The 23,474-nt window shown below is 37.1% G+C and overlaps 2 protein-coding genes across 4 annotated transcripts in view; one reads left to right on the top strand and one right to left on the bottom strand.

Annotated features, from left to right (window-relative positions):
- RAD50 (RAD50 double strand break repair protein) overlaps positions 1-23,474 on the bottom strand; it is a 289,914-nt gene that overhangs the window by 146,258 nt on the left and 120,182 nt on the right. For 2 of the 3 annotated variants that reach the window (XM_037801333.1, XM_037801335.1), the window contains 5 exons: positions 22,702-22,841; positions 12,447-12,510; positions 10,991-11,322; positions 9,156-9,341; positions 5,871-6,021 (listed from right to left, as the gene is read on the bottom strand). In XM_037801333.1, coding sequence (XP_037657261.1) covers positions 5,871-5,894 — 24 coding nt within the window. In that variant the 5' untranslated portion in view covers positions 5,895-6,021; positions 9,156-9,341; positions 10,991-11,322; positions 12,447-12,510; positions 22,702-22,841. The remainder of the gene's footprint in view (positions 1-5,870; positions 6,022-9,155; positions 9,342-10,990; positions 11,323-12,446; positions 12,511-22,701; positions 22,842-23,474) is intronic. The other variant, XM_037801334.1, reaches the window with a different exon arrangement.
- On the top strand, positions 8,229-9,800 carry IL5 (interleukin 5). The gene is made up of 4 exons (XM_037801339.1): positions 8,229-8,372; positions 8,585-8,617; positions 9,477-9,605; positions 9,702-9,800. Exons 1-4 carry the CDS (start codon positions 8,229-8,231, stop codon positions 9,798-9,800), a joined length of 405 nt encoding a protein of 134 aa, XP_037657267.1.

Genomic DNA, 23,474 nt, shown 5'->3' with positions numbered 1-23,474 from the left:
GAGATGGGAAATACTCTGCAATCACACAATCCCAAGAAAATCATTTACAGAACTTAACACATAAGATAAAAAAGAAATCACACGTCACAGGATGCAAGTGGGAGAAAGAAGAAGGCTCTTGCCATACAATGTTAAAAACATATGTAAACATCAGTTATTAAAATACAAATCTAAAATTACCAATGGAAAAAAACATTAAATTATATAATAATATCTTATGTGACAAACCAAATGTAATAAGACAATGAGAAAAATTAAAGACTGTTTTTTTAAGTCAGGTTTATTGAGGCATCATTTATACAGAGTAAAATTCACCTCTTCCAGGGTACAGTTCCATGAGTTTTGGCAAATATAAACACTTGTATAACTACCAAGACCATTTTAATAAATGCTATTGACACCTGGCTATCAGAAGGAAGGAAAAAACAAATCTACACCTTACTTTATTTAGCATTATAAAACTCTAGGTGGATGAAGACCTAGATATTTCTGAAAACAATGAGAAAAGGCCAGAAGTGTAATGACTCCCACTTTCTAAAGGATTTTATGATTCTTAAATTTTGATTCTTAAAGTAATACAAGAAATTACAAATGACTGAGACAAGCAGACATTATAATCTCTCCTATTGTGATCTCGATGTCAAGTACCCAACATCACCTCCAATGCAGTTTTGCATAAAGAGTTTAAATTGACTCTAAGCATGCCTTTAGATTTAGCTTCCAATTCACAGGAATTGCATAAGTTAAGCTAATACCACCACAAAGACACAAAAGGCAAACCCAGAAGATGGGGCATGTTATAGGACACTGGTAGAGGCTCTTCAGGAGATGAGTATCATTAAAACAAAGACTGTTGTAGATTTAAAAAGATTAAAATAAAAAAAGATTGTTGCAGATTAAAAAAGATTTAAGGTATGCATCACCCAGATGAAACACATGGTTCTGAATTCGTTCCTGATTTGGACATACAGCAGTAAAGAAAATTTGGGGGATACTTGGGGAAATTTGAATGAAAACTGGAAATCAGATGATAAAAAAGAATACTGTTAATTTTAATTATATTAAATGTGATATCATTTTGCTATGTAAGAAAATGCTCCTTTTTTGAGATGCATATGGAAGTATTAATGATAGAATGTCATGCTGTCTGTAATTTACTTTAAAATACTTTAGCCCCCACCACACACACACATGGGATCTGACACCCAGGGGAGTAAATATCCCTGGCAATGTGGAATATGACTCCGGGGGAGGAATCTATACCTGGTGTCGTGGGATGAAAAACATCTTCTTGACCAAAAGAGGGATGTGAAATGAAATGAAGTAAGTTTCAGTGGCTGAGAGATTCCAAAAGAAGCTGAGAGATCACTCTGGTGGGCACTCTTACGCACAATATAGACAACCCTTTTTAGGTTCTAATGAATTGGAATAGCTACCAGTAAATACCTGAAACTATCAAACTATAATCCAGAACCCACGAATCTTGAAGACGATTGTATAACAATGTAGCTTATGAGGGGTGACAATGTGATTGGGAAAGCCATGTGGATCACACTCCCCCTTTTCCAGTTTATGGATGGATGAGTAGGAAAAAAGGGGCAAAACAAACAAACAAATAAAAAAACTAAAGGAAGAATGGAGGGGGTACAATTTGGGTGTTCTGTTTTTACCCTTTTTTTTTTATTCTTGCTTTCACTTTTTCTGGTACAAGGAAAATGTTAAAAAAATTGGGGTGATGAATGAACAATTATATGATGGTAATGTGATCAATGGATTATATACTTTGGATGATTGTATGGTATGTGAATAAATCTTAATAAAAAAAAACTTTAAGGGAAAAAAGGGAGTTGAAGAAAAAGATGGACATGACAGGGTAGACAAATTCCATTACAAAAACATTCAACTTTGTAGCAATGGGAAACTATAAAACTAAGATAATAAGAAAGCTCTAAGAGAGTGGGGTAGAAAAGATTTGCAATCAAAATGATTATCTGTAAAATAAAAAGACCTAAAAAGGCAAATCAGTCAAGCTTCCAGTTCTCGGTAAACTTATCCTTCTGGAAAATGTTCAGCTTTGCTTTTACCATAATAAATGAAATGAAAAACAAAACTACCATGAGATACTATCTTATAGCCATTAGTGAACCTCCTTATCCTTATAATACTTTCTGACATAATTTTTTTCTGACATTAATCTTGGTATATCAGCTTTCTTTCTTCTTTTTTTTTTTTCTGAATCTTTTTTTTTAAATTCAGTTTTATTGAAATATATTCACATACCATACAGTCATCCACAGTGTAAAATCAGTTGTTCTCAGTGCCATCATATAATTGGTCATTCATCACCACAATCAATTTCTAAACATTTTCAATGCTCCAACAAAAAAGATAAAAATAAAAGTATAAAAGAACACCCAAAACATTCTATCCTCCCATCCGACCCTATTTTTCATTTAATTTTTGTCCCCATTTTTCTACACATCTGTCCATACATTGGATAAAGGGAGAGCAAGCCACAAGATTTTCATGATCACAAAGTCACACCATGTAAGCTACATAGTTATATAACCATTTTCAAGAATCAAGGTTACTGGGTTGCAGTTTGACAGTTTCAGGTATTTTCTTCTAGCTATTCCAATACACTAAAGACCAAAAAGGGATATCTATATAGCACATAAGAATACCTTCCAGAGCAACCTCTCGACTCCATTTGAAGTCTCTCAGCCACTGAAACTTTATTTTGTTTCATTTTGTATCAGCTTTCTTTTGATTAGTATGTGTCCAAAATATCTTTCTAGCCCTTGGTTTTCAACGTTTGTATGTCATTTTGCATTAAGAGTATCTCTTGAAAAATAGATGATGGGTGATTTTTAATACCAGTTTATAATATCTGTCTTTTAATAGGTGAATTTTATCTCTTTGGTTACTGTGGTTCCTGATAAAGTTGGACTTATTTCTCATATCATATTCTATGCTTTTTCTTTACTTATTTTTCTTATTTCCTGCTTCCTGGACGGACTGAACTTCCTTTATTCCCTTATATTACTCTTCTGGTTTGTAAGTTATACGTTCTGTATCTATCCTTTTAGAGGTTTCTTTTAAAATATTCACATACGTATTTTAAAGTCTGAAGTTAATCAGTATCTCTGGCATCCTTCCAACAGTACAAGACTTGTAAAATGCACCAACTCTGATCACTCCTTCCATTTTCCACATTATAATTGCTTTACATTTTTGTTCCTCCTTGTCTTGAAATCCTCTAAATAAGTTATTTTTTTAACCAGCATTACTTAGTTTTTCCAATATGTTTATCAGTCTTTTTGAATACCATTGCTTCTTGCCTCATTCCTTCTTTATGGGCTAAGTTTACTCAATATTTTAGCACAAGTATTAAAGCTTAGTGCTAATGGACCTTCAGAGAAAGAAATCTATGTCACCCTGCTGCTGTCAGAACTAAACAAAGTTATTTTTTGTGAAAGTATTTTATAAGTTGTAAAATATGGTTTTTTGTGTGTTGAATATTTCCAGAGGACAACCTAGTGAAATGTAACAAAAGCTAGAAAAATAATCACACAAGTTCCTTAGCATAAGGAAATATTTTTAAAAAATTATACAAAGAATTTTCATGTAGCATTGTTTATAATTATGGAAAACTGGAAACAACTCAGAGGCTACAAGTTGAAGGTGAAGTAAACTGTGGCATATCAGGTTCATCTAGTAATGGACAACCATTAAAATAAAAAGTAGGTAAACTATATAGATACATGAAAGAAATATTAATAAGCAAAAAAAAAAAAACCACACACACAAATTGCACACATTCATTGATTACAAATCTGTAAAACTGTCCATATGTTAGTAAAGATTGCAAGAGGTCATCAAAAAACTAACAGTTGCTGTGCCAAAGAGAAGTTCTACATTTATTTTCCTATATACTAGTTATTCAATAAAAAATTTATTGAATAAATAGCATATAGTTAAAGGTTAGACTAGGTCAAAAAGAGAAAAAGATGCTATCATTGTTCATTTTAGTCACCATGAAAAATTTGGGGCATCATGCCCAGTTGATTGATTAGAATCAGTTCATGGAAAAGTCATTTGACCTTAAATGACTACATAGTAAAAAACCACAGTTATCAGTTTTTAAAAACATGTTGCCAATTTAGAAACCACTAAAAGAGATAAAGGTTTTAGGGCAAAAGGATGGATGTTACCCTCTAACGCAGTTTTTCAACACTATTCAAAGTCCTTTTTCCAAATTATATAATTATGAGTAATTCTTTAAAATTCTAAGTACTGATTGCTAATGTCTTTCTATTCCCCTTTTAGAAAATGCCATGATATTTCACAGTGGCTTAGTTTCTACAGTTTAGACTTAAACCTTTGCTTTTTTTTTTTTTTTCCTAGGAGACCTACCAAAGTTGTTTCTGCTACTTCAGGCGGCCCGCAAGCCCCAGGAAACAGACTCCTTGAATTTCCACAGTTTTCACATTAATTGGTTCAACTAATTCAAGTGCCTGCTAATTTATTCAATTATTTATTCAACCAGCATTCATTGAGTGCCTACAATAGGCTAGTCCTCAGGGATAAAGTGATAATTAAATAAATATTATCAAGAAGCCCACAGTCTAGTGGTAAAATAAAAAGATCCCTAAGTTCGTGTTATTTATGGAATTCAAAGACTTTTAAATAATAATAGTAAAAACGATCAATTCTTAAAACTTGAAATATTACTTTTTAATAAACTTTTTATTTAAAATGATTTTAGATTTACAAAAATTGGCAAGAATATTACAGAGAGTTCCCACTGTGCATGTGTGTCACAACTAAGAAACCAATGTTGCTACATTACTATTAAATAGACTTGATAGTTTTTTCCCTGAATTTCCTTAGTTTTATCTAATGTCCTTTTTCTGTTCCCTATCCCATTCAGGATACCACATTACATTTAGTTATCATGTCTTCTTAGACTGCTCAGGGCTGTGACAGTTTCTCAGACTTTGCTTGTTTTTGACGAACTTGACAGATTTAAGAAGTACTGGTCAGGTATTTTGTTGAATGTCCTTCAGTATGGGTATGTCTGATTTTTTCTCATGGTTAGACAGGGGTTATGGGTTTTTACAAGGAAGACTAAAAGGTAAAGCACCATTCTCATAACATCATATCAAGTGTACATGCTATTAATATGACTTATCACTATTGATGTTGACCTTGATTGCCTGGCCGAGGTAGTTCTGTCAGGTTTTTCCAGTGTAAAGTTACTTTCTTTTTTCCCCCTTTCTATACTTCTTTAGAAGGAAGTCACTATGTGAATCCCACAGTTAAGGAAAGGGGGGTTGTTCTCCACCTCCTTGAGGGGAAAGTATCTACATAAATTATTTGGAATTCGTCTGCATGGGAGATTAAAATCACTCACTTTTGTTCAGAGTTTTATATTAATAAAGCTTTTTCAAATATATTATTTTATGGTTCTTACTCTGACAGCATTTGAAATCAAATTGTGGACATCAGACTCAACAGAAGAAAAGTTAATAAATTAATGACTTATGACAACAATATAAGGAACATAATTTGAAGTAGGAAGTATTTTTAGATAGCCCTCCAACAGGGAGGTTATACCATAAATCAGAGGCTGGAAACTGGCAGCCTATAAAGTCTTTTACAATATGAATTGCCAACACTTAAAATCAGAAGACTGCACATAATAATTAGGCTTTCTGGCTTCTTTGAAAAATTGAACGATCTGGCACCATAAGCCTAGGGGTGCCACAGCAACAACACAGCCAGAGCTGAGTGGCAGCTGCCACCTTTAGATAGGTCATGCATTACTGCAGCTAGACATAGCCCCCACCACCTTTGTTATGTTATACCTTGGTCATTTCAATCATCTTCATAGTCAGTGTGAGCTCAGTATGATTCCTCTAAAATAAATTAGGGAATGGTTGGTGAGTTTTCTCCTGCTTAGTGAAGGCTGCTTTATTCGTATCTCAGTCTTCCAGCATGCAGATTACCTGTGCAGCCCTATAAAAGAGAATTAACAAGCTCAGAACTTTAATGTATTTAAGGTTCTAACATAAGTCATTTGGCATCTAAACCCACACTTCCTCACTGAAGCCCAAAGCAGAGCCAGAAAAGAACTACGGAGAACTTTCTCATATGAAATCCTCTGGGGAGAGAAGGCTCCTACCAGAACTCAGTTTCTGGTCTGGTAAAAGAGCACCTTGATCCAAATCTATTGTGATTCCTATAGAATGATTAGATTAACTGCTGTGAGCCAGTATCTGTCCAGTAATCTCAAAGAAAACCTCCTTCAAGTGTTCAAAACAGACATGTCTAACCAAGAGCTTAAAACTTCAGCACAAATAAAGCCAGACATGTTACAGGGAGGCAGCCACTGAAGTCCTAGACTACTTTTATCCTGCCTGTGCAAATCCAGGATTACAAGCATGAAAGAGGTATATCTACCCCCCAGTTGTCTCTGCTGCTCATAAAGAACTATTTCCAACTTTGGAAAAGGGTTCTGGGTTAATATTTGTGTTCCACACTATCTGTCCCAGATGCTCAAGATAATCCTAAAGTCAGGCTTCCAAGCCTCCAACATAGAATAACTTTGGGATGCTCACTGAAACACTGCATTAAAAACAATGGCTTAAAAGGTAAAGGACAATACTGATTGCGTTTTAAAACTTCAAATTCCATGTGAGACCAAGGGAAGAGATGTTTAGTTGGTGCAAGATCTTTATTTCCTAAACAATTTAACTCATACAATTTGTTCAAATACCATATTTACATGGAGCTTTTAGTAGGAAGTGAGACCTGGTAGGTTTGCATAGGTTAGTGTGAAATAGAGACACATCCCAAAGTAATTTGGACAGAGAATAAAAACATATATGCAGGGCCCCCCAGAGGAGCTGGGGAAAAATGCAGAGGTGTTGGGCTTCCTCATGTGGATTGTTGCTGGACATTGAGGACATTTCACATGCCAAGACCTCTATCACGAGACTTGCCCCTATGAAGCTTGTTACTGCAAAGGAGAGGCTGAACCTGCTTATAATTGTGCCTAAGAGTCTCCCCCTGAGTACTCTTTGCTGCTCAGATGTGGCCATCTCTCTCTAACTGAGCCAGTTTGGTGGGTGAACTTGCTGCCCTCCTCTCTATGTGGGATCTGACAACCAGGGGTATAAATCTCCCTGGCAACGCAGGACATGACTCCTGGGGATGAATCTGGACCTGACATCATGGGATTGAGAACATCTTCTTGACCAAAGGGGGATGGAAAAATGAAACAAAATATAGTTTCAGTGGCTGAGAGATTTCAAATGGAGCTGAGAGGTCACTCTGGTGGGCACTCTTATGCACGATATAGATAACCCTATATATATACATCCCTGGCCACAGTTCAAGGGTGAGCATGTGACTCTTGCCAAAAGCAGACTAAATTCCAGAACTTTTGACTGAGCAATAAGAAGAGCAGAACTTGCTTTATTCTGCCACACATGAACAGAACACATGTAGATACAGGAGTTTTGACATCATCCTGGGACCACGGTGAGAGAAGTGTATGATACTGGAGCCAAGGAAGACTCACCAAGTAAGAAAGACATAAAGGAGCCTCCATCCCTGGACTGTTTGGTATATAACCCGATAAATTCCCTGTTTGGGTTCCAACAGTTTGGGTTAGCAGTTTGGCACCAAAAAGGATCCTATTTGATACCCTAGTGAATATAACTTGACCCTGGTAGTTTTGATGGGCTCTAGCTCGAATCACCATCTTTCCGCCAGTATTTTCAATTCCTTTTAAGACAAATCAGTCTGATTACAGCCACAGTAGAATTTAGTCAACCTGAAAAAATATTCCCAATATTTATGTATTTTAACCCAAAATCCTATCTAGTGGTTTACATTATACTTCTTATTATGCACATCTTTTAAGAGGAAATTCAAACTTCTGATTTTAAGAAATGCAAATTTTTCTTTTGTAATAGAAAATATTTTCAAAGGGGAAAAATAGGGACTTTTATTATTATTAAAAGATAAAAGTAAAAATTTTTTTTTAAGATGCAAGGCTTTGGAAACATTTGGTTTCATGATATGGCATTATTAGGTAGTCTCTATCTGATTGTTAGAAATTATTCATTTCCTCAAAGAGAGAGGATAAATTGGTTGGGGATACAATCTTGTACTATGCACTTGCTTTGCCAAAGACAAACGCTGAACATTTCAGAGCCATGAAAATGCTTCTGCATCTGAGTCTGCTGGCTCTTGGGACTAGCTATGTTTGCACCAATGCCATAAAAAGTCCCATGACTAGACTGGTGCCAGAGACCTTGAAACTGCTCTCAACTTATGAAACTCTGCTGATAGGCGATGGGGTAATTTTCTTTTTGATTCCTACAGTCTTTAAAATGCATAGGTAATCACTGATGGTGGTTCATTTACCATTTATAAAGATCTAATCATTAATAATGAAGTTATGAGGGTATTGTTAATATATTGTTGATAGCCACATCACTAGCCAGCATTATATTAAAACTTATGGATGTTGGAGTGTTTTAAAAACGATTGTATTTCTTTTCCTTTTCAGACACTGAGGATTCATATTCCTGAACATAAAAATGTAAGTTAAATTATGATTAAATAAAATGATTGAATGAATAAGTAAATTTCATATTTTAAGCTGTAATGCATTAGTTATCATTGGAACTATTTTATTTTCTCTATTTTTTATGTATTTGGCTATGGCTGTATCTATTTATAAATAATAGGAGGAACTGTATAACAAGTAGAATCCATTAAACAAATGGATCTGGCCCTTTGGTGATTTTGTCTGTTCTCCATTCCGAAGATCCTTATGTCAGAGATTCTTTCCGGAATAATCCCACACTGGGTGAGAGGTGCCTCCTAGTCTCTGTTCAACTCTGACTATCTAAGGCCTTCCTCACTCAGTGTCTTTCTGAAAGTATTAGCAATTTAGGGTTATATTTTTTAATCATGATTAACAGACATTAAAATATACACTGAATACCTAAATTAAAAGTGATTTCCATATATTTAAATGATCATAGCATGCAATGAATTGCACATATTTGGAGTATGTCATGGCATATTAGAATATAAAATATATGATTTCATTAGTCTAAACAGAATAAACTTACCTGCTAGAACTATAAAAGAAATCACTGATGTAAGTTCAGTTGGTAATGTAGTTGTATTATACTTCCTAAACATTTTCTTTCTGGTGAAGTAGTTATTTTATATCAACTGTAAAACTCCTCAGTAATCATATAAGCTTCATCTATTTTTTAAGGATTATATCTCAGTATGAGATAATAGTTTGCCATCTGGAAAAAAAATAAGCAAAGAACTCTTTGGAGAAGGTGACTCACACAAACACAACAAAACAAAGCCCAATTTTTTGAACCAAATCTTCATACCTTATTTTGATTATTTGCCTTTTAAAAATCTTCCTCATTTAGCACCAACTATGCATTGAAGAAATCTTTCAGGGAATAGACACCCTGAAGAATCAAACTGTACAAGAGGATGCCGTGGGAAAACTATTTCAAAACTTGTCTTTACTAAAAGAATACATAGACCTCCAAAGAGTAAGTTAAAAACATTCAGTGGAAAATATATTTGTCAGGCTGTGCCTATTTTTACAGGAATTGACAGTTTGCTACAATTGTCTGTTCTTTTTGCAGAAAAAATGCGGAGGAGAAAGACGGAGAGTAAAGCAATTCATAGACCACCTGCGTGAGTTTCTTGGAGTAATAAACACGGATTGGACAATGGAAAGTTGAGAATAAACTGACTTTTTGTAGCCAAAGATTTTGGAGGAGGTAAAGGACATTTTATTGCAACGAGAATGAGGGCCAACCAAAGGCAAGCTCTTAATTTTCAGAGTAAACTTCAGAGGCAAAGTGAATGTTTCAGGGCTGCTGCTACTTTACCATCTCACACAGGCAGAAAGCATGAAATATTTGAGATGTATTTCAGATAACAGAGTCTTTGAAGTAGTTTCCTACAGTATGCTCCAGGCAAAATATACTTTTATCTTATTTAATTTAACTTTCTTTAAAATGTCTGTTAACTTATTATTTATGAAATGATTCAGAATTTGGTAAATTAATATTTATTTTGTTTTGTGGTATGTTCCAATGAAATAAAAATAGACAACTCTGGTTCAGTTTGCTGCCAGCCTTTGTCTTGCACTTCAAGTTAGCATAGTCCCTTTGACAAAATTCAGAGTTCGGAGGGAGGGTCTGCACACATGCTGACTGAGTACTCCCATCTCCCTGGTGGCAGAAGAAGTAGGGTTGCCAGGTATACGTAGGGCAGAAGTGATCCAGCAGGACTTAGTGGGGATGTGGGGTTGTGGACATGGGCAGGGTCTAAGCCTAGTTTCCTCTCCACAGCATACACAGAGCCTAGGATGGCACAGGGCAAATTTTGGGTGATAAAATGAATGAATGAGCCTTCCAGGACTGACCTTAGAATTAAAAAGAATTTCAAGGATCCCCCTGGGGAGAAAGGCAGTGCTGGGAGCCTGTAATGAGGTCTGTTCCCAGCCGATGAGAAGAATGTGGCAGACCAATCCCATTGCCAGGTGGTGGAGGGGCCCAGAAACTCTCTGTGGAGGCCCGGGGTACTGTGGCCTGGGCAAGTTCCCTCTTACTCCATCTGACATTGCGGCATAACAAAAGGGACAGAGAAGCACTGGTAGGGCAGTTATATTCAGAAGGCTAGGTTCTAGAGGGCTCCACCATCCTGTATTCTCAGAGGCAGAACAGTGCTAGGCAGAACAATATTCCAACCTGCCTGCTTATGACTATCGGTAGCATAATCGGAAATTCCTCTGCTTGAAAAACTTTCTCAAAGATCCAGAAAATATACTTTAAAACTGAGATAGACCTGGAGGAGAAACATGGTAACAATATCAACTACGCCATTTATTCCTACGTTGTGCATTCAACAAATATTTATTGATTACCTGGTCTGTTGCAGATCCTCTAGGTGCTGGGATACAGTTGTGGGCCCGCAGGCACTTATAGACCAGTGCCATTACCCTGTGCATCATCTGCTTGGTTTGCACGTATCAGTGTCAGGCTTGCCTGCTTGTGTGAAGCAATTGCTCCTGCTGTTCCTGGTCATGAGAGAGGTCTAGAGTAGTCAGACACAGGTACTGGGTGGGAGAGGCAAGTTCTTCAGTGTAAGAAAATGAGTCTTCCTTCCAGCACATGCCTACGCATGGGGTTCAGAACTCTGCCATCGCACAGACTCCCAACTTGTACACACACAAATCTCCGGTGAACTGGAGCTGAGCTGTAAGAGAGGAAGGTGTGTCTGCACCATGCCGACAGCTCTAGAAACTGACAGGAAACAGGAACCCTAGCTTGCAGAAACTGAATTTCAATTTAATTTAATTCAGCAAATATTGCTTGAGCCCCAATATGTTCCAGGACTGTCCTAAAGGCTGGGATCCATCAGTGAATAAAACAGACAAAATTCCCTGCTCTCCTAGAGCTCATATTCTCTCTCAAAGAAGCTCATTTTTTCACTTCCTTCTCAATATCCAATTTAGTTAATGCAGATTTAACACTGGAATATCCTACCTAAAGCCCCATTAATGAATGCACACCAATTCACCAGACCCCAATCAAGCTAAAGAGATCAGGGCTGTGTGCAACCAACAAAAATGGAACTTCTTAGATGTATTAAGGCTTTTTTTTAAGGAGGATTATTTGGCTGCCTCTACTTTCCTGTAGAAACAAAGGCATCCTCAGGGCCCCTGGCTAGAGGGAGTGGGGTTTCTTGCAAGCCACATCAACTGTCTGCCAACCCAGGCCTGACCATTGTCAGGCTCCAGAAGCTGGGACATCAGAAGAAAGGGATTTGGCAGGCTCTGGGTTATAAGGAAGACTCTTGTGAGTCTTGGTTTTCCTCTCAAAAGCTATTTTCATTTTATCTTGGTGAATGTCGCTATAATTGCCCAGGGGAAGCAGCTAAGGTGAGCTATTAGACTGGTTTTGGGGGAGATACAGAAGAAACTTCTCAGAGAACATTTCAAACACAACACATCCAAAACCAAAGTAGCTCTCTGTCAGCCATCCTCATGCCCTGAAACCTGCTGTTGCTCCTTCTTCTTCATTCTCCTTTCTTTGAGGTTCCTATTTTGGTTAATGCACCACAACCACCTCCCTGTCACCTTTCTGGATACTTTCCTGACTTTTAGCCTCTGTTTCCTTCCATTTACCATTCAGACCTCTGAAATGTCTCTCAGATTTGCCCTCTCCATACCCACTGCTTAGTTCAGGCCCTTGCCTCTCACCTACGTCAGCCATCACCAGCTCTCTACTTCACGCATTCCCCATGCCTGTCGAGTTAAGGCTGTTGATAAAATACACACGTCTTCATGTCATTGCTGGGCATAAAAACCTCTGACTCACCACCAACTGAAGTCCAGTCTCCTTCACAGGTCATACAAGGTCTACTTCTGTCCTCTCCACATCCCTGCAATCCAGAAATACAGGCATCTCCCACTTACCATCATTTGAAGGAAAACACTAACCAGAGCCTCGTTTGCCATTATTTCAAATGGCAAATTTTTTAGAGCATTACTTCTCAACCCAAAATCCTCAACCAATTTCCAAAAATATGAAACACCATAAAATACTTGGATATATGCTACAGGTTATCCGGTTAGGATGTAAAATATTTAAAACAGTACTTCCTGATCGCTAAACATTTAATATGGTTGTTAATAGCAGTTGCCTTGTCTGTAAAAGATCCTTCAGGGCAACTTTGTTACACGCAGAGCCTTTTCAATTGTCTTCTGTGAACTCTGCTGATATGGTACAATTATATTTGGAATGAAACTAAAGACTTATTCCATTGACCCTTTCCATCACTTTGTTAAAAATGTATTGAATTTTGAGGACATAAATATATTCTTTTTCTTATGTAAATATGGATGAAAAAGCATTGTATTGAGAGACACATATATCCCATGAAGAAATGTTCTTTTTTTTCCTCCTTCATATTTTTAATTCAATTTTATTGAGATATATTCACATACCATACAATCATCTGAAGTGTACAGTTTTTCACAGTACCATCATATAGTTGTGCATTCATCTCCACAGTTTTGAACATTTTCATTACTTAAAAAAAACACACACACAAAAATAAAAGTAAAAGTAAAAAAGAACACTCAAAACATCCCTACCCTCATATCCCCTGTTATTCATTTACTTTTTTGTCCCCATTTTTCTACTCATCTGTCTATACACTGGATAAAGGGAGTGTGAGCCATAAGGTTTTCACAATCACACAGTCACACCATGTAAACTATATAGTTACACAATCACCTTCAAGAATCAAGGCTACTGGGTTGCAGTTCAACAGTTTCAGATATTTCCTTCTAGCTATTCCAGTACACTAAAACCTAAAAAGGGATATCTATATAATCCATACAAATAATCTCCAGAATGACCTCTTGAATCCTTTTGAAATCTCTCAGCCACTGAAACTTCATTTTGTTTCATTTCTCTTCCCCCTTTTGGTCAAGAAGGCTTTCTCAATCCCACAATTCTCATCCGGGTTCATCCCTGGGAGTCATGTCCCACACTGCTAGAGAGATTTACACCCCTGGGAGTCATGTCCCATGTAGGGGGAAGGGCAGCGAGTTTACCTGCAGAGTTGCCTTAGCTAGAGAGAGAGGCCATATCTGAGCAACAAATGAGGTTCTCTGGGGGACACTCTTAGGCACAATTATAAGTTGGCTTAGCCTCTTCTTTGCAGTAACAAGCTTCACAAGGGCAAGCCCCAAATCTAGAGCTTGGTCTTCTAAATTGGTAGGCCCCAGTGCTTGTGAGAATATCGTAATTCCTGAGGTGGGGAAGTTAAATATTTCCACATTTTTCCCCAGTCCCTCAAGGGGGATTTGCAAATAAATTTTTATTCTCTGCCCAAATTACTCTGTCCCACCCAATGAACTTTTAATTGTTCTTTAAATGCATGTATTCATCCCTCTCTCCTGATTCTCACATCAGCTCAAATGCTACTTCCTCTTTGATTCTGTCTTTGATTTGTTCAGCAATATTAGTTGCTCCCTTCTTAGTGTCCTGCCTTACTTTGAACACTCTTCTATTAGAGCTCTTGTTTTTGCATTATTGTAGCATTTTCAGATCCATTTTATACATCTCTGTATGTGTTTCAGTCAGAATAGTCTAGGTTATGCAGCAGTAACAAATCAACCCAGAATCCCAGTGGTGGAACACAACAGAAGTTTATTCCATGATCACACAGAGTCTATCATGGGGTAGGCAACTGTTCAGAGCAGCTGTCCTCCAAGTGTTAGCTCAGCATCCCAGGATACTTCCATCTTATGGGATCGCCATTTCAACAACTGCTTCCATGACTGCCTTGGCAGAGAACAAGAGTCATGGAGAATTCCACATCTGTTCTTAGATATTTCCACTCACATTGCAATTGGACAGAACAAGTCACATTGCCATGAATAACTTCAAGGGAGATGGGAGAACAAGTCTCCCATATGCCCAGAAAGAGAAAAACACCAGAAATAATGAAGAGTAGCACTAACATCTACCACAATAAACCTCCAACAAAAGCTCACAATGCGCCAGTGCTTCACAGAAGCATGGGAGCAAACTATCATTTATTGACCATGTACTATGGATTAGGACTCTCCTAGTCACTTTATAACAGCGTATCAATTAATTCTCACCACAAGCCAATGAGACACAGTATTAATCCTTTTTTACAATATGCAATGAAAGGCTCAGAGAGTTTACGTTATTGACCATAGTCACAGCTGGGATTCAAGCCCTAGTATATCTCATTCCAAACCTCCCATTATTTCTGAGGTTCCCTTGGCCTTAAGAACTCAGTGAAGTAGATAAGATGGCTGGCCAGCATATCCAAGAAGGCTGTTTGTGGTTCTCAGTACAGTTGGTGGTACTTACGACTGTCTGCAAGAGGGGTAGCGGGGGTAGAAAAGATAGAGGGTTCTTCTCTATAGACTTCTATCTTTGCTGCCTGTTTATGTTTTCCACTGTGGGTTAGAGGAGGCAGGAGCATGTTTTCTTGGTTTTGACCTTGTCCACCAGTTTACAAGATCATGAGGTCTGTTTTCTTGCAACCTGCTCCATCGGTTACAGTGAGTAAGAAGAGGAGGCTAATCAGGTCCATAAGACTAGCCCTGAAGACACAGGGAATTCACTCAACTCACCCACTGTAACTGCAACCATATTTACTTAGTTGTGTGGTCGGTGCTGTAGTTATTACCAGGAACCAGGAAAGCTTGCTTTCCTTAAGAATGGGCCCTGCCCCTTTCAGAAATAAACCAGTGAGAGCTAACATAGTCATCATCTTCAATGTGAAAATGCTCAGGGCTGTGGCCAGCATACTGACAACTGGTCCCTGGTAAATTGGGCCACTTATGCTTTTTGAGCAATCTTTCTCCAAATGCTTTTGCATAAAATCAAGGGCAGAAGCCATATCCCTGTGACTAGCTACCTCTGAGCAAAGAAATAAATGCTCAGAGCTGGAAGTGGATTCAAAGCTTCCCTTCCTTCCTCCTAGTACAATGCAAGATATGCACCTAGACCAGACCAGATCAGTTTCTTGCAACCATGTACCAGAGAGGCAGCAACTAAGATGGCAGGAAATGGCTTGGGCCCCTCTGAAACCTGAACAGACACTGGGATGGAGGTCATCTGACTTGGTCACTTTTACGTGGGCAAACCTCATCCTTCTCCACTACTGCTTACTGGAAAACTTCCTGCAGGGCCTTCACAGAGCAAATTTCCCCATGCCCAGCCCAGTCCCGCTCAACTGACAAACCCCAGCAGAGTGATGACAAGGGTTGCTGCAAGATGTGTACCCAAAGGGAGATTTTCTTTTGGCATCTGGGATGATGACAGAGGCCCACTTCCACAAGGAGCAGCCAGATTACATTTTTGTTTTCTATTTTAGTATACACGCAGAAGATATAAAAACAGCAGCCTATACAATTGAAAAACAAAGTGCTGACACATATGTGGAAAACCAACTCAGGAGGCCCAGGGCTTTACTGAGGTCTGGTAGGGCCTCTCAGATTAGGCAAATCTGCATGACACCCTCATGTGTGCCTGACCATGGGGCCAGCAGCTTTGCTTTTTTGTGGGCCCTGTTAGAAGGGGTCCAAGCCCTGGATGAAGATTTCTCACTAAGTTCCCTATTATAGTTGACTTCCAAGCAACGTCCAGGGGTAATGCCAGATAGCATCCTGGGATTGATGGGTCTTCGATCCTTCTACCCTCCTTCCATCAGCAGTGCTACTGTTAGAGTAATCTTCCTAAAACAGAGCCGAGCATGCCATTTCTCTGTTCAAAAGCTTTTCCTGGATCCCCAATACTCATGAGAGGAAGCCATAGGAGATAGGAAGGATAAAATGAAAATGTCTAACATGTATCTAGTCAGAGTTCTAGAAAGAGAGCAAAGAGAATAAGAAAGAGGCAATATTTGAGGAGATAACAGATGAGAATTTTCCAGTATTTATGAAAACACCAATCCATGGATTCAGAACATCTAGTGAATTCCAAGGTAGATAAATAAAATTAAACCCACACTAATGTATATTAGATACATTATAGTAAAAATGTAGAACACCAAAGGAAGAAAGGTCTTTAAGGCAGCCAGAGAGAAGAGATGGATTGTCTATAAAGGAAACACATTTTGACCAACAGCTGATTTCTCAACAGAAAAAAAAACAAAACAAAACAAGGAAGCCACCCAGATAATTGTGAAATGTGTGAAATGTCATCTTCAAAATGCTAAGAAAAACCTATTAACCTAGAATTTTCTGATCTGTGGAAAGTTCCTTCAAGAATAAGGATGAACTGAAAACATTTTCAAACAAGTAAAAACTGAAAGAGCTTATAACCAATAAACCCTCACTGAAAGCTGTATTTCTGGAAGGAGAAAAATCACCTTGGAAGGAAGGTCTGAGATGCAAGAAGGAATGGTGAACAAAGAAAATAGTAAACATGTGGTTAACTCTAGACAAGCATTGTCTTTATGAAATAATAACATAAATGTCTAATTTGTGTGGTTTAACAAAATAGATAGGTTTAAAATACTTGAAAATAATAGAATTTAAGTTGGGAGGGAATGATTAAAATTAGATACTTGTTTTGTTCAGGGAGGAGTAAAGATGTTAACTAATTTAAAACTTTTTTGGGTTAAATATACATGTTAAAAACTCTAGACTAACTCCTAAAATAACTGAAATAGAGTCTTACCTTTAAAACTGGTAGAGGAAACAAAATGGAATGAGTAAAAAACTCAATCAACCCCAAAAAGTGAAGAAGGGAGAAACAAACAAAAAAACAAAAACAGACGAAAAACTCAGAACAAATGAAAAGCACATAGTAAACTCATATAAGTGGCCCAATTAAAATATGGGCAAAGGATACTGATAAACATTTCTATGAAGAAGATATACAAATGGTCCATAAGCCACATGAAAAGATAATATCTCAATAAAAAGATCATATATATGAATTTATTGTATTAATTATCATGATAAATGTGAAAGGATTAAACTTTATTATTAAAGGATGAAGATTTTAAGAAAGAATTAAAAATTCCAATATATGCTCTTTGCAATACGCACACCTAAAAATAACAGAGGGAAAAATAAACACTAAGATACTACAAAGCAAAAGACAATAGTATAGCCTACTATACAGAAAAATTAACTTGGCCCAAAGCATCATTGGGTCTAAAGATAGGAACATATGATAAAGGCTCAATTCACTAGGAAAATACATTTTAAAATAACATATTAAAGAATGAAAGTGAATCCTCACACCATATACAAAACTTAACTCAATATGGATCAATTACCCCTAAATATAAGTGCCAAACCTATAATACTCGAAGAAAAAATAGGGCATATCTTCAGGACCTTAAATTAGGCAATGGATTCTTAGACTTTATACCAAAACCATAAGTAACAAAAGAAGAAATAATAAATTGGGCTACCTCATAATTAAAAACTTTTGTTCATCAAAGGACAATATCAAGAAAGTGAAAAGACTATCTACAGAATGGGAGAAAATAATTGGAAACCATATATCTGATAAGGGTTTAATAACCAGAATACATAAATAACTCCAACAACTCAACAACAAAAAGATAAACAACCCAATTCAAAAATGGGCAAAACTTGAATAGACATTTCTCCAAAGAAATGTACAAATAGCCAATAAACACAAAAGATGCTCAGCATCATTAGCCATTAGGGAAATGGAAATCAAAACCATAATGAAATACCACTTCACACCCATTAGAATAGCTATTACTTTAAAACGGAAAATAAGTGCTAGTAAGAATATGGAGAAATAGGAACCCTAGTACACTGTAGGTGGATATATAAAATGGTTCAGCACTGTGAAAAACAGTTTGGGGGGTTCTCAAAAAGTTAAACATAGAACTACCATATGACCCACTTCTAGGTATAAATCCAACAGAATGGAAAGCAGGGACTCGGACAGATACATGTAACCAATGTTCAAAGCAGCATTATTTACAATAGACAAAAGTTGGAAGAAACCCAAGTATCCAACAACAGACAAATGGATAAAGAAAATGTGGTGTACACATACAATAGAATATTATTCAGCTGAAAACAGAAATGACGTTCTGATGTATGTAACAACACAGATGAATTTGAAGACTTCATGTTGAGTGAAATAAGCCAGACAAAAAGGGACAAATACTGAATGATTCCACTTAAATGAAATAACTTGAATATGCAAATTCAGACAGAAAGTACGAGTTACCAAGAGCAGAGAGGAGGGGGGTGGGGAGTTAATGCATAAGGGGTGTAGGGTTTCTGTTTGGGGTAATATAAAGTTCTGCTAATGAATGTTGATGAGGGTAGTACAACATCATGGACATGATTAATCCCACTGAATTCTATGCTTGGGAGTGTTTGAGATGGGAACTCTTATGTTCTAAATATGTTTCCACAATTAAAAAAAGGAAAGAGATTAAAGAGACAATGGGAATTAAATGCAACACATGATCCTGAACTGGATCTAATAATGGAGGAGAAAAAGCTCAAAAAGACATTATTGAGACAACTGAAAAAATAGATTATACAGTCTTTTCAACAAATGGGGCTGGGAGAGTTGGATATCCATATCTATAAGAATGAAAGAGGACCCCTACCTCACACCCTACACAAAAATTAACTCAAAGTGGACCAAAGACCTCAATATAAAGACAATACCATAAAACTCCTAGAAAATAATGTAGGGAAACATCTTCAAGACCTTGTATTAGGCGGCCACTTCGTAGACCTTACACCCAAAGCACAAGCAACAAAAGAAAAAATAGATAAATGGGAACTCCTCAAGCTTAGAAGTTTCTCTACCTCAAAAGAATTTGTTAAAAAGGTGAAGAGGCAGCCAACTCAATGGGAAAAAAATTTTGGAAACCAATTTTTGCTGACAAAAGACTGATATCTTGCATATATAAAGAAATCCTACAACTCAATCACAATAGTACAGACAGCCCAATTATAAAATGGGCAAAAGATATGAAAAGATAGTTCTCTGAAGAGGAAATACAAATGGCCAAGAAACACATGAGAAAATGTTCAGCTTCACCAGCTCTTAGAGAGATGCAAATTAAGACCACAATGAGATACCATCTCACACCAGTCAGAATGGCTGCCATTAAACAAACAGGAAACTACAAATGTTGGAGAGGATGTGGAGAAACTGAAACTCTTATTCATTGTTGGTGGGACTGTATAATGGTTCAGCCACTCTGGAAGTCAGTCTGGCAGTTCCTTAGAAAACTAGATATAGAGTTAACCTTCGATTCAGCAATTGCACTTCTCAGTATATACCCGGAAGATCTGAAAGCAGTGATACAAACAGATATCTGCACACCAATGTTCATGGCAGCATTATTCACAATTGCCAAGAGTTGGAAACAACCCAAAAGTCCTTCAACAGATGAGTGGATAAATAAAATGTGGTATATACACATGATGGAATACTACACGGCAGTAAGAAGGAACGATGTCATGAAACATATGACAACATGGATGAACCCTGAAGACATAATGCTAAGCAAAATAAGCCAGGCACAAAAAAGAGAAATATTATGTGCTACCACTAATGTGAACATTGAAAAAGGGAAAATAAATGGTTTATAAAAATAGATTATAAACTGTATGTTTTATATCAATGTTAAATTTCTTGAACTTGATAACTGTACTTAAGGTGGTTACTTAAATGAACATCCTTTTTCTTAGGAAATATACATGGAAGTATTAAGTATTCAAGGAGCATGATATATGTAACCCACTCTCAAAATGTTTAGAAAATAGATGGATAGATGGATGATAATGGATGATTGATAGATAATAATAGACAATATAGCAATAGATTGATAGAAAGAATGATACAACAAATGTGGCAAAGTGTTAAAAGATGGTAAAGCTGGGTGTCTGAGTAGGGGATATTATGGAGTTCTCTAAATTGGTTTTGTATTATTTTTTCAACTTTATTATTTATTTAAATATTTAAATAACAATAGTAAAATAACAAATATTTAAAATAACAATTTAAAAAAAAAAAAAAACATGCGCCTAATAACATATCTTCCAAATGAAAAGTAAAATTTTCCAAACTTGCAAAGAGAAACTGAGAATTCCACCATGATAGTGAGAGATTTTAACACACCTTTCTCAGCAATCCATAGATCAAGCAGACAAAAAAGTCAGTAAGCACATAGAACATTTGAATAGCACAAATATCAAGCTTGGTCCACACATATTTTGCAACCAACAACTGGAAAACATATATTGTTTTAATAACACATGGACATTGACAAAAACTGACCGACCACTATTCTAGGCCCTAAAGCAAATCTCAACGACTTTTAAGGATCAGTATTACTCGGGCCACATTTTATGTCCTCAACACAAATTAGAAATTAAACAGAAAACTATAATTTAAAAATTCCCACACATTTGAAAATTTAAAGGCCATTCCAAATGATACATGCACCAAAAAAGAAATCATAATAGGAATGAGAAAACTTTCGGAAATGAAGGATAAAATACATTAAAACACAAATAATACATATCAAAATTTAGTTAAGTGGTACTCAGAGAGACAATTATAGCCTTAAGTTCCTATACTGGAAAAGAAGAAAAGTTAAAAATTAAGCATTTCCCACAGGTTTTACCCTTGGGAAGACTGTTGCTGCAAAGGAGAGGCTAGGCCTCCCTATGGTTGTGCCTAAGAGCCTCCTCCCGAATGCCTCTTTGTTGCTCAGATGTGGCCCTGTCTCTCTAGCTAAGCCAACTTGAAAGGTGAAATCACTGCCCTCCCCCCTACGTGGGATCAGACACCCAGGGGAGTGAATCTCCCTGGCAACGTGGAATACGACTCCCGGGGAGGAATGTAGACCCGGCATCGTGGGACGGAGAACATCTTCTTGACCAAAAGGGGGATGTGAAAGGAAATGAAATAAGCTTCAGTGGCAGAGAGATCCCAAAACGAGCCGAGAGGTCACTCTGGTGGGCACTCTTATGCACACTTTAGACAACCCTTTTTAGGTTCTAAAGAATTGGGGTAGCTGGTGGTGGATACCTGAAACTATCAAACTACAACCCAGAACCCATGAATCTCGAAGACAGTTGTATAAAAATGTAGCTTATGAGGGGTGACAATGGGATTGGGAAAGCCATAAGGACCACACTCCACTTTGTCTAGTTTATGGATGGATGAGTAGAAAAATAGGGGAAGGAAACAAACAGACAAAGGTACCCAGTGTTCTTTTTTACTTCAATTGCTCTTTTTCACTCTAATTATTATTCTTGTTATTTGTGTGTGTGTGCTAATGAAGGTGTCAGGGATTGATTTAGGTGATGAATGTACAACTATGTAATGGTAGTGTGAACAATCGAAAGTACGATTTGTTTTGTATGACTGCGTGGTATGTGAATATATCTCAATAAAATGAAGATTAAAAAAAAAAATTAAGCATTTCACTTAGAAAGTTGGAAAAATAACAGAATAAGTCCAGAAAAGATAGAAAAAGGAACTATTAAAGGGAAGAGCATAAATTAGTTCAAAAGGAAACAAACTGACAAAAGAGGGAATATATAAAACTCAGATCAGTAAGATTGGTTGAGATAAAAAAAAAAGAAATATCAGAAGGAAAACGATAATGTAACTATGGATGCAACAGAGATTTAAAAAGATAGAATATTATAAACAACTTTGTGACAATACATTTGAAAACTGTCAAAATGGACAAGTTCTTAGAAAAATACTGTATTAACTCAGGTCCTCCAAAAAAGTATGCCTTGAAGGAAGGATTAAAATGCAGGCGTTTTACCCATAAATACATGTACAAATTGACAAGAAGAATTAATTTATCTGACCAGCTTCCTAAGTCCCCTATACTTCTGGTTTTGTTATTGGCCCCTGGGCAATTTCTCAGGAAGACAGACACCCTGCCCTGAAGTGTTATATTTTAGCTAAGTCTGTAAGGTGAAGGGGAGGGGTGACTTGGTGGAGGTGAGGCATCAATCAAGAGACCAAAGGAGGGAGGCATGATTAGCTTTGAAAAAATACCCGAGATATTTGGGTTCAATACGGAGTATACCTTGCTCCACTCAGATTCAAGCCCATTTTCACAAAGTGGAGGCCTCTATTTTCAGATACCCTCACTCCTTCTCCAACAGGAAGGGTATAAGAACAGTCCATCTCAGAGTTCCTTCAAGATGAGTGTCCAGCTGTGATGTCCTGGAATATTAAGGCAAGAGAGTTAGTGAAACAATCTGCAATATCTGCTGCTATAGCCAATATTCAAGCTGTAACTGATGTTCATCAGTTCCTCCCCCACGTTTTTTCTAGCTTTCCCTCATTCACAGCTAGTACTTCTGTTTGATAGGATGATTCCAGCTTTCATCCTTAAGGGGTCTGATCCCTTAAGTTGCCTTGCCTTTACTTGGCTTCTATAATTGCCAATTTCATAATCCTTTCCAGATATGGAAGAACAAAGAGACTCCCTATGAACCCTCTCTATGAATCCATACATATTCCTTTCTACCCCATTATGTAGTAGCAACCCTAGATCCTTATTGTAATCAGGATTGCTTACCAAGCCAGGACAATAACTTCCTTACTTGCCTGGTACAATGGCGAAAGGAACCCACAAATGGGCAGACAGTAGATGCAGTTTTCATTTCAGAGGAACCCTTCTCTAAGCCCTGGTGGAAGGAATTCCCCTGGAAACAAAGATCTCTAATCCAGCAGAGCCTAATTTTTCAGGAATGGGAAACATAAATTCCATAAATGGACCAGTGGGTGTGATAGTAAGAGGGATCCCACTTTCACAGCTTGGTCCATGACCTATGTATTTATCTCTAAAAGACA

Source organism: Choloepus didactylus, chromosome 13 (assembly GCF_015220235.1).
Source record: "Choloepus didactylus isolate mChoDid1 chromosome 13, mChoDid1.pri, whole genome shotgun sequence".
Lineage (NCBI taxonomy): Eukaryota > Metazoa > Chordata > Mammalia > Pilosa > Megalonychidae > Choloepus > Choloepus didactylus.
The sequence above is the reverse complement of the archived record's forward strand: the minus strand, read 5'-3'. Positions and strand labels throughout refer to the sequence as shown.

What these genes read in the sequence shown, in the direction of transcription:
- IL5 (XM_037801339.1), top strand. Translation starts at nt 8,229, where the DNA reads ATGAAAATGCTTCTGCATCTGAGTCTGCTGGCTCTTGGGACTAGCTAT. An exon ending in CTCTGCTGATAGGCGATGGG is followed by an intron (nt 8,373 to 8,584) that starts GTAATTTTCTTT and finishes TTTCCTTTTCAG; the next exon opens with ACACTGAGGATTCATATTCC. An exon ending in AATACATAGACCTCCAAAGA is followed by an intron (nt 9,606 to 9,701) that starts GTAAGTTAAAAA and finishes TTCTTTTTGCAG; the next exon opens with AAAAAATGCGGAGGAGAAAG.